General features: G+C 41.1%; 1 protein-coding gene across 1 annotated transcript; it reads right to left on the bottom strand.

Moving 5' to 3' along the window:
• Positions 1–546: 546 nt before the first annotated feature.
• adora2aa (adenosine A2a receptor a) lies at positions 547–10,788 on the bottom strand. Its single transcript, XM_075468269.1, has 3 exons — positions 10,508–10,788; positions 4,701–5,394; positions 547–2,319 (listed from the first exon to the last, which is right to left on the bottom strand). The coding sequence occupies exons 2-3, from the start codon at positions 5,036–5,038 to the stop codon at positions 1,296–1,298; spliced, it is 1,362 nt and encodes a 453-aa protein (XP_075324384.1). The 5' UTR covers positions 5,039–5,394; positions 10,508–10,788; the 3' UTR covers positions 547–1,295.
• Positions 10,789–10,965: the final 177 nt, after the last annotated feature.

Below are 10,965 nucleotides of genomic sequence, written 5' to 3'. Positions count from 1 at the left end.
TATGTCAAAAAGACTCAAATTTAAAGGTTTCTTTAAAGCAGGAAGTTAACTCAAAGGTTAGCCTTGAGTACAGACATAAGCATGAAATCAAAACGTCTTTATATGGCCGAGCTGAGGAGAAAAGATGCCGCACAGGTGACCAGCAGAGCATGAGGGCTCAGGAGACGTGGTGAATCTTTAAAAACAAAAAAAAAAAAAAAAAAAAAGACTCTGGGGAGGATTTCAAAAATAAGTCGGCCCGGAGCCCAGTAACCTGAACCCACCGGGGAGTTGTGATAAAAGCTGAGAAACTAAAGAACTCCAAAGATAGTTTGGCAGCTAACTAACCATTTTCCAAAATAAGCATGCAAGATCTCAGACTCGGCTCTAAGATATGAACTTATGTCTCTGCAACTGAATGATGTCTGGGATCATATTGTGGTCATCAACGAATACACTTTGAACATGCTTGTGAGGACATAAAGAGGCAACAGCTGCACTGGAACAAATTCATCAAGAAAAACAAACGAGTATTTAGACATTCAAGTACAAATTATAATCATTCACAATCCTCTTTAATTGATTTCCCGTCTTTCATCAAACTGTGTCAACAATTGCATGAATTTAACTTAAATAAAAACACATCATTAAAGTTCTGCTGTCACATTGAGCAAACAAACGCAGGCTTACATTTCAACATTCCATCAAAATTTCCAAAAAGCAAAGCTTGTGAATCGCTTCTTTTAGGATACAGAATGTACAGAAATGTGTACCATTCTTCATCATGGTGGTGCCAAGCTGAATTTAATGAATGTTTATGTACACATTTATGAAAAACTGAGCAGAAAAAAACCCAACATTATGGCTGAAAAGGCAGCAATCGCTTTGTCCGTTCCTATCAAAGAAAAAAGTCCATAACTTCCCATCTTTATTGGCTAAGGTGTGGCTTTCTATTGACCGCTATTTACAAAGAGGAAGCAAAAGTGTTTAGTAATCCTGTTTACTGAAATTATTGCATTGTTGTGAAGTACCTAAAGTTTAAAGACAGAAGAGTGAGATGCATGGCCTATTTGTTAAGAAGCGATTTGAGCTCTCGGGGCCACAAACAGTGCTTTTAGACTCTTATTCTGGCTTTAAATTAAAAAAGTTCTTCAATTTTAAATAGTCTTTGTGGTAAGCAGATTTTATTGATCTCAGTGACATCTACTGTCTTGTATCCATTTACAGTGCATTTTCTCTCCAGACTTATCTCGACCCTGAGCTGACGTGCGATCACAGTGCTCCTGAACTGGTGGCTGATCCCTCCTGCGCATGTGTCAGGACACCCTCTCCAGCTCACAAAAGCAGCTCTTCCTCTTGTGCTTACTGAACAGCGATGAGACCTGGGCCGAGCCGAGGTCCTGTTTGCCCTTCTCCTCCAGGACCTCTGCTCCAGCGCCGTCCTGCTCGTACTCCTCATGTTGCAGGTGATGGGCCGATGGGAGATCGGTCTGTCTGAGGGCCTGCAGTGTACATGGCCCCATATGGGGACAGTGGGATATGACAACTGACAGAGGGGGGTGAGACACTGTCATCAGCCCGTCCCCTACAGGAGAGATGTGAGTGGGGCAGCAGTAGGAGCTTTTACAGCTGCTGCTGTTGATGTTGTGCTCTGTGAAAAGGTCAAAGCTGAGGCCGTTCGCTTTGAGTCTGATGGAGTCCGTGATGCTGTTGTGAGTGGAGTTACGCCCACTGTTTCTGCTCTCTAACGCCTGCTGCTGGCCCAGAATGTGGCGCCGGATAATCTTACGGAAGGTTTGCCGGAATTCCCGGATACGGTAGGCGTAGATGAAGGGGTTGACCACAGAGTTGGCGTGGGAGAGGATGATGGCCACATACATAATCCAGAGGGGAGGCCGATGGCACTCAGGACAGAAGAGAGTGAAGCAGTTGATGATGTGTAGAGGCAGCCAGCAGACTGCAAACAGGCCGACGATGATGGCCAGAGACTTGGCAGCCTGGACTTCTTTTTGTAGCGTGGACCGCGACTTCTCTCCATGAACCGCTTTCACTTCAATCAACTTCAGCTGATGGCGTGCTGCCATGAAGATACACAAGTAGATGGCCAGCATCAGCAGTAGGGGGATCAGCACACAAGCAAAAAAGTTGAAGTAGACCATATACTCCATCTCCACCACCGCCTCAAACAGGCATTTCATCAGGCCAGGCGGGCATGTGCTGTTGGTGCTCTCTGACACCTTGTGCCAGCCCATCATCGGGGTTAGGCCGATGACGATGGATAAAGCCCAGCAGATGGCGATGATGCCTCGAGCTCGCTTGCCCGTCACCAAACTGTTGTACCTGGAGAGGGCGACAGTATAAACATCAAATATCTGCTTTGTTTGGCAGCTGCTGTCCAGCTGCCGATTCCTAGAGAGCAAGCAGTTCATTTCCAGAGAGGACATCCTTAGTAGAATGATCTAGTCATCATAAGAAACAATAAGCTTGTGTTTGGTACAATGCAGCAATCAATCTTTTAGTATAAAGCACTGATTTCTGCGTTTAAGCTATTCTCATTCCGGAACTGAATGGGAGAAAGATAAACCAAGAAGGCTGTCCAGGATTCCTCAAAGGAAGGAGTCTATTTTGAGTTTGCCTGTTGCGCAGTGTGGGAGAGCAGCTGAGATATTTGGCTTGTTTTTATCACATTCTTTAGATGTTAAAGTGCAAAGGTTAATGCTGTAAAAACAAGTCCCCCCCATCCCATCGGGGATGCAAAAAAAAAAAAAAAAGAAACGCAGAGGAACCCTCACGTACAGGATCCTCAGCAAGAGGAAGAGCCTGTGTGAACACAATATGTCTGAAACAGGAAGGCTGAGCAGCTTAATGTGTCCCCGAGGTCAGGAGTAAGGTCTGAGATTGAGGCCACAGCAGGAGCTACGGCTGTTGTAGAAGACAGGTCTGTAGGCATACTGTCCTTGGCAAATTTGAGGGCTAAACAGCTGATGTGATGCCTGACAGTGTTTTTAAACTAAACTAAGGTCAGATTACACAGAGGGTTACACAGTGATTACACAGTATGTATAAGCAATTAAAGCAATATTTATCTAATTGCTCCAGGGGGACGTGGCCCAATGGGACACGCCATTTCTGAACAGAAATTCAACCAAGGCTTCCTGGTGCAAATGTGATGTCTATGTAGACGGAAATTAAATGTGAACCGTTACTGTGACGGCTCTGCTGCCCGGAAATAAGAAATACATTTCGCCAAAGCGCGAAAAGAAAACTGTTGAAATAATTTCTCTCTGTTTAAGAATGGAAAGTGCAGCCTTTTTTACTATTTTCCCAGATATGTATCTTGTTTCTTCGTGAAAAAAAACAAGCTTTGAGGAGTTCTGTCAGGTTATACAGTCACAGCCCTTGCCTTTCCCCCCGAGCCTTGCCCCTGGGATGGACAACCTCAGCCGCCATTGCTATCTTTCTCTTGCACCACTTCTCTTAACTTGGAAATATTTCAGCTCTGGAGCAAATTGCAGAATATGCTTTGTTGTTTGCAAGAGTGATCACAACAGTTGGCATGCACAGCTGGCATTTAAGGAACCAAGATTTCCTATAAATTTAGCAGGAGCACAGATGACAGTTGAAGTGGCTAACATTACCATCTGTTATCTACTCCCCTTCTCTGTGGTCACATGCACTGTGGTTTAATAAAACTGGATTACCACTTTCATTTGAATAGTCTTCTATTTCTGTTGTAAAGACAAGATATTAATTGTCAAACAGGCCCATTACCTAGCCATCTCTGTACAAGCCATTTCCTGGCTGCTGCGAAAACCCTGACGTGACACGTGACATCACCTGCTGGGATTTTAGCTGGAAATGATTAGTGAAAGTTAAAGGCCACACGTAACATTTTTTCTCTCATTCAATCTCTAATCTGGAGCTAACATCTGCTAAAATCTGGATTGTAAATGCAATGGAAAAGCGTTTAATCGGCTTTCAGTTCAGTGGTCATGTGGTTTTATTCATCTCTCATTGGCATGATGATTTTAAGTAATAATGTCATGCTAGCAGGCACAGCTCATGTTTTCTACACAAAACCACACGTTTATTGACCGTAACGTCTCACATTGAGGCTCTGAAACTGATAAACATGCAACTTCTTACAACAGGAAAGGATTTAATGGGCGTACTTAAGCGTATTTAGTGGTCGTACCTGCATTTAAACAACCCATTTAAAGGTGCTATTTTTTTTTGTATTAAAATGGCACAATATTTCTGACTTGTTTCAACTTGGCAAAGGCTGGAAAGGCCCAAACCTACTCATGTAATCTATGATATGGACAACAGCAGCCCAGCTGGATGTAAAGCTCCACACATTGAAACACAAAAAGCTATAACCAAACATAAGGACTCAAACCATGAGTGTTTGAGGCTGAAAACTGAAAGAAATATTCAGGGCATGTATGAAACTTACATTAAATGGTTAAAAAAAAAAAAAAAAAAAAGGGAAAATATGGAGCTTTAGTAAGTTACAGTTGGGCAGCTGTATATAAACAACCTGAGAACTGAAATATGTCTTATTAACAGCTTATGACAAATCTATACTGAATTAATAAACTTAGTTATTAACCATTTACAAAGGTGTGTTGTAAACAAATATTTTGTAAACTGTGTCATCACTGAAAGCAGAAGTAAACTTCTGGCTACATCACTAGAGTTCTGTCCTCCTGGTCACTGACCTGAGTGGGATCTTGATAGCAATGTAGCGGTCCATTGCGATAGCGAGCAGGCTGAAGATGGAGCTCTGTGTGAGAACCAGCACAAAACACGCAATGAATAGGCAGCCATAGAAGTTGGAGCAGAAGCCTGTGCTGATGATGATGGCGAAGGGAATGGCCAGGACGCCCACGGCAATGTCGGCCACCGCCAGCGACACCACAAAGAAGTTGGTGATGCTCTGCAGGTTGCTGTTAAGGCACACGGCCCAGCACACCAACACATTGCCCAGCACGGAGAACACGGCAATCAGCAGCTCCAGGACAATGTAGAGGACGGAGGCGGCCGGGTCGTCTGGCATGGTGAGACAAACGGCGAGGTCACTGATGAGGAGGGAGGAAACCTCTCAACGTCCATAGCTGCAGCCTGCCAGCCGCGGAGCCTCCTCACCTGCAGTGCCTCCACAAACATCCACCAGATTCCCCAAATAGAAAGTCCTTCACATGTGCTCAGCTCAAGCAGCTGGGAAAAGGTTCATTCGGCTTCAGACGGGGTTGTCATCACTCCTAACTCCACAGACAAGACTCCTCAAAAGAAGAAAAAAAGCTCCTCTGCTGTCCTCTTTCCTGAGCTCCTTCCTATCAGCGTTGTTTTCCCATGAACTCCTTGAGGGGCTGAGATGATGCCAGCGACGCACAGCACTGGAACATTATGTTGCTAGAGATAAAGAGGAGCAGAAGCGAAAAAGAAGAAACAATATCACAATAAAGGAAGTGACTATGAACCCTGATATCAGATATGCTTTTAAGCAAGACAGAAGTGAGGAGGCCAAACATTTCTCTCTGAGGAAAATATTCCCTCTTTTATAAATTCTTCTCTGAGAAGACAATACATACAACAATATTTATATTTGACTTGAAAGATGTTCCCTTTTTGTCTAAAAACACAGCACTTATGGACTTACAAATGGTCAAACAAGTTTCCAAAAGCATCAGCAGCTCTGATGCAAAGATTAAAATGGTATACGAACCCACATTGGTCTGCACTTTAATGTCCATGTCACAGCTCAGTTTGTGGGACTTTTGGTTGATGAGGCTTCAATAAACAACCTCTCTTGACTCTTCAGAGTAACAGTGGGAGAGCAGTTTGTGTAACATATGCGTTGCAGAGCTCCAAAATTGAACTTTATTCAGGGAATGTGGAGAATTCTAATGAAAAGTGTAACTTTTTAGATGAGATGTCATGGTCACCGAAACATCTGCTCGTGCCTGTTAAGGTTTGAGCTTCTCAACATGTACAATTTCTGTACTTAAGTGTTTGATTAAGCTTTGGCTTCTGTTTTTTTCGCTGGGTGGGACCAACACAGTGTGTCCTGCCACATTTATTATGATGCTACAACTGCCAGTTAAATCTTATCTTCCTCATAATGTTGAAAAGCTTAACTGGGGACTTTTTAAGAAGATAAGTTATCAGTGATTAAAGCTTGAGTATGTAACTTTTATATATACATTCACAGATGTATTAAACCTAACCTAACCTTTGTAAATTAAGTCACAGATTGCAGCTTCATCAGTAGCAGGTACATTTATCAAATCTCTACAAGATGCTGGGGTTTTTCCCCAGCTGGCAGGCTGTAATGTGTCTTACATCAACCAGACCTGAACTGAAGTGGGGACCAACAACAGGAACAAGGACAAAGCAGGAATATTACAGAGAAAAACTAGTTGCACTATATTCTCGGGTGCTTTAACGCTGCCGTGACTAATATTCTTGATCAGTAAATCTTATTTTGAAAAAAATAAAGCTCTCTCTGCAGTTCCCCTTAAGTCAGCAGAGCATGTTAGCACCTTTCAGCTTCTTGTTTTGACTTTCTGGCCTCTCACAGCTCTCATCACAAAGCAACACAAGCTTTTAAGACTCGGGCTACCTTGTGAGATCTAAACAATGAAAAAGAGGAACTTTTGGTGTCACTCAGGTAATATCAGACCAACCTGTAACCCCTAAACATGGCTGTCAAAGATTCTTGCAAGCCTGTAGTGCTTAGAGCTGGAAATATCCCTTCAGGAATTATGTGGGGCAAAGCTAAGCTAAAAAGGAGGGGAAGATAGTTGTCTAAATTAGTGACATTTTCACCTGTTTCCTACATCAGCTGAGTTCTTTTCGCCTCTGTGTATTTATGTTTTTCATGTAAAAATGACATACTGTTCAAACAAGATGTGGGTTCAGATGTAAAGCTCACAATGTAAAAACAGTCTCACTAGAAAACATTGAATATGAACAGCTGTTCACATGTGGAAAATACAGTTTTGTAGCTTAAAAATTGTGAGATGTGTTGCCAGCCTGTTGGTAAGGCAGCGTTTAAAACCCAAGAGTTTAAAAATGCATTAGCCATAAAAATGTGTGCTTTTGCCATAAATTCTGGTCCTAAAACCGTGTATTTTGAATTCTTAACCCTAATTATTGCAAGTTGATAGTGTAGTAGAATTGTTATGAAATGCAAGTGAAAGGGAAAGGAGTCGAAACCAGCAATCTGTCGTATGAAAATCCGGAGATTAGGTGTTAAGTGTTGATTGTTGTTGCAACATCATCACAAGTTGACTAGTGCGACAAAAACTGCAAAAAACAAAACATTTTTGTGTTTCTATGGTGAATTTACAACATTTTGCAGTCTAAACCGATGCAATAATGACATATTTTGTCTTGAAATTGCATTGAAAAGTACCTTAAAGCTCCACTGATGGGCTCTAGATTGTGTCTCCAAGACACTGGTTCAACTAGACTCCTATTCAAAACGTGTCAGCATCTCTAATGCAATACTAAATCAAATATTTATTATTTCCCACAAGTTCTTATGCAGTCACTCCATCAGATCAAAGTTGGACATTTTGGTCCATCCAGGCTCATGCATCACTTCAGCTCCTCCTACTGGTCCAAATGTGGCCACTTTTGGCTCCAAATGCACCAAGACTTCTTGATCTTGACCTCCAATTCAAATATACAGTCTGTGGTAAAAATAAAGATAAGCTTCTGCCTAAGCAGGCAAAGCCTAACATGCCAGCTCTGCCTTAATCTCATGAGGAAGAACAGAAAAATTAGGAGGGGTTTTTAATTGGTCTCAAACTTATCAGACACATTGTTTGATGGGAAACTCGAGTATAAAATATGTAAAGTCTAAAATATGCCATATTGAAACACTTTTCATAAAATTTTATTCCATTGGAGGGTCCATAATAACTCTTAAATGTTCAGTTTAACGCTTGTTATCGCTGCCCCAAGTGGCCAAAATATAAACTGGACTAATTTAGTTTCCTAAATGTCCTTTTGTCAGCGTATTACAACAGTGATAGATGAACTCAGCACAGTCTCACAGCAGTTTTCGTCTCAAAACTTTGATTAAACTGAGAGATTAATTCGCACTCTTAGACGCATTCTTCTACAAATAAAACAAATCTCTAACAATAGACATGGATTTCATCAAGTAAATCCCAGTTTATTTATATCCTGTTCAAAACCAAAAACACCATTTTGTTCCACTTTTTTAACTCACTGTAGACACCAAATGTGCTTGTTCAGGTCTCAGAAAACAAAGCTTGAATCAGACTCTATCACAAAGTCTCCCACATGTTGGAAAACTCAATTTTCTGGGTTATCCAGGTGACAAGTCCTGAACTGTCCACCATAAAACAACGCATTTCAGAAACATAAGACACCTCTCACTGAAAATCCACTGCTTTCAAAGATGTGCTGAGGATAGAGAGAATTTGTTTCCATCTGCAGTAATAATAAGACATTTTGTTAAGTGGCTATTTCTTATTTCCCAGGGCTGACAGTGTAGCTACTATTAGCAGATGAGTGTCACCTGATGCTTCCTTATGAAATGATCCACTTTTTTACCCCTCATTTGGCTCTTTGAGGCAGATTTTCATAACTCTTAGAGGTTTGTTCAATAAGGGTTCTGGTCTTGTGTCAACGAGTGAATGAGACAGCAGTTAGGTGCCTGGATATCTGTAAGTCATTGTCCACAGCAGGACCAGTAAACAGATAGCTGCTGTTTTTGTAAAGCTGAATTCCCTCAGAGGGAATCTTTCCTGAGGTTACATTGAGTTTTCAAAGATAACAGCTGCGCTGGAACAAAAAGGTCTTTGCTCTCCCAGTCAGACATTTCCCTCTGGGTTGGAAGACTATTTTATTGATACTGAAGACTTGTTGTTATCTTTTTTTCTTCTTTTTCCACGTCATTCTATTGGACCTTCAAATGAAGTCGTCACCGGCCTTAATGCCTGAGACGTTTGGTGTAAGTCGTAATAATCTATACATCAGCAATGGGACACCAAGATCCCAAAGGACAGTAACAGGAATCATGAATTTAGGGATTCTCCCATGATAGCAATGTGTTGTACGGTGACAAACTGCCCTAAAATGAAAACACAACAGAGAAGAGACAACAGAGGTCTTATCTAAATCAGCTGGCTTCAGTTTACAATCTACTACTTTAGGTCCAGAAGTCAGATGTTTTAAAGTGTCCTTCTATTCAAATACATTGATGAGATGTCTTGACCATCTCACAAATGGATACTGATTGAACTGTCACGAACAAGGCTCTCCAAAACTAAACTAATAAAGGAGTCTTTATCAAAGTAACTATCATGACCCAACCAGAATTTCCCAAAATAACGTTGCCTCCTGAGAATGACACAAATCAGTCACACAGAAGTTGAAACCCACAGCTTCCTGTCACAACCATTGTATGATATGTTTTTAAAAAAAATATATATTAAATTTATTAATCAACTCTATTACAATGTCAACAGCTGACCTCAAAGGAGGCGTCACACAAGCAACGTTTTTGTAGCAGCAGTTGTGTTGGACGGCCCAAAATTAAAGGCATTAGTTTTTGTGAAATAGGCAGATCTTAATAGCCAGTGTAAAAATTGCTAAAAGTAATGGATAAATTGGTGAAACAGATATACAATAGTGGCTGAATAACAACTAAATCAGAGTTGAAAGTCATAGATAAATTCCAGCTAATTTAAAAAAAAAAGAAAGGTTATTAAGTGGTTGAATGGGTAATAGAAGCTTAGTGTTTGTAAATCAAACTGTTTAAAATAGCAAAACTTATTGTATGATTTAAAAAAAAAGTGGTGTGTAAATGACCTCAATTCATAAATATGTCCCAAAAATAGAAAATAGCTGCAATCATTGAGAGTAATTCACATGGTAAAAATAATAGAATAAAAAAGATGGATAATAAACATAAGCAAACATAAGAGCATAAGTATAAATAATGGGTAATTTGCCGGAGGATTAAACGTAGAAATTGTTAAAAACGCATAATTAAAGTGTTTTAATCCAGCTTCTGCCTGTTCAAGAAGAAGTTAATAGTTCAGCGGAGTAGAAAACATATCAATAGAGATTTCTTTAATGCAATTACAGTCACTCAACCCTTGATATTAAACATGAAAATGAACCCATGGGGATAAAACTGACAATGCACTCAGAACCTGGGGCTAAAAGAGGGTCCCGTGTAACGAGCTGCGCATCACCGGACATAGAGTTTATGTACTCACTGTGTACAGAAGCTTTTGTAAATTCCTGTATGATTTTGTTCTTACAGGTGAGGAAACCCAACACCAAAAAGGAGGACAACTTGTACCAGAAATCACGCGCTCTGCACATATTTTATGCATGTCTTCAGGTGCTTTACGCGCCTGCGGTCTGCGCGCTGCACATGCACTCACCAAGCTGTGGACTTCATCCAAATCAGAATAATACAGACATCGAGTTTTAGTAACAGTGATGATAATTAAGTTGATCCATTAGGAAGACTCACCTTCTGTCCCCGGTGCTGTCATCATCCAAAATGCGCTTTTATTTAATTTTTTTTTCCATAAAAGGTGGCTAAGATAAATTGATGTAAAAAAATAAAAATACCACAAACAATATTTTTTTATCTCGCACCACTCAGCCACAAGTTTGGAACAACTTCTACGTTTTTCTTCTGCAACTAAAACCCGCAACAGCTCAGCGTGACATGCCACCTACGTCCAGGAAATAAACGACGTGTCGCGGTCTGATCGCTGTTTCCGGGGGAGGAAAAAAACACTCGTGCTCCAGTGAATGAGGCGAGACAGATGCGCCTCGGTCCTTCTCTCCCTCATAAAACATAATGCGGCTTATTGTGTCCGTTTCCCCTCCAGGGGCGGATCAGTCAGAAGATGAGAACACATGAAGATGCTCTGAAACCTGAGCCGGGATTCACGGATTCCACTTGATCTGATATCCAGTTAC

Source organism: Odontesthes bonariensis, chromosome 6 (genome assembly GCF_027942865.1).
Source record: "Odontesthes bonariensis isolate fOdoBon6 chromosome 6, fOdoBon6.hap1, whole genome shotgun sequence".
Classification (NCBI taxonomy): domain Eukaryota; kingdom Metazoa; phylum Chordata; class Actinopteri; order Atheriniformes; family Atherinopsidae; genus Odontesthes; species Odontesthes bonariensis.
Note: the sequence above shows the minus strand (reverse complement) of the source record. Positions and strands in the feature narration are given on the sequence as shown.

What these genes read in the sequence shown, in the direction of transcription:
- adora2aa (XM_075468269.1), bottom strand. Translation starts at nt 5,038, where the DNA reads ATGCCAGACGACCCGGCCGCCTCCGTCCTCTACATTGTCCTGGAGCTG. An exon ending in GCTATCAAGATCCCACTCAG is followed by an intron (nt 2,320 to 4,700) that starts GTCAGTGACCAG and finishes CGCCCTCTCCAG; the next exon opens with GTACAACAGTTTGGTGACGG.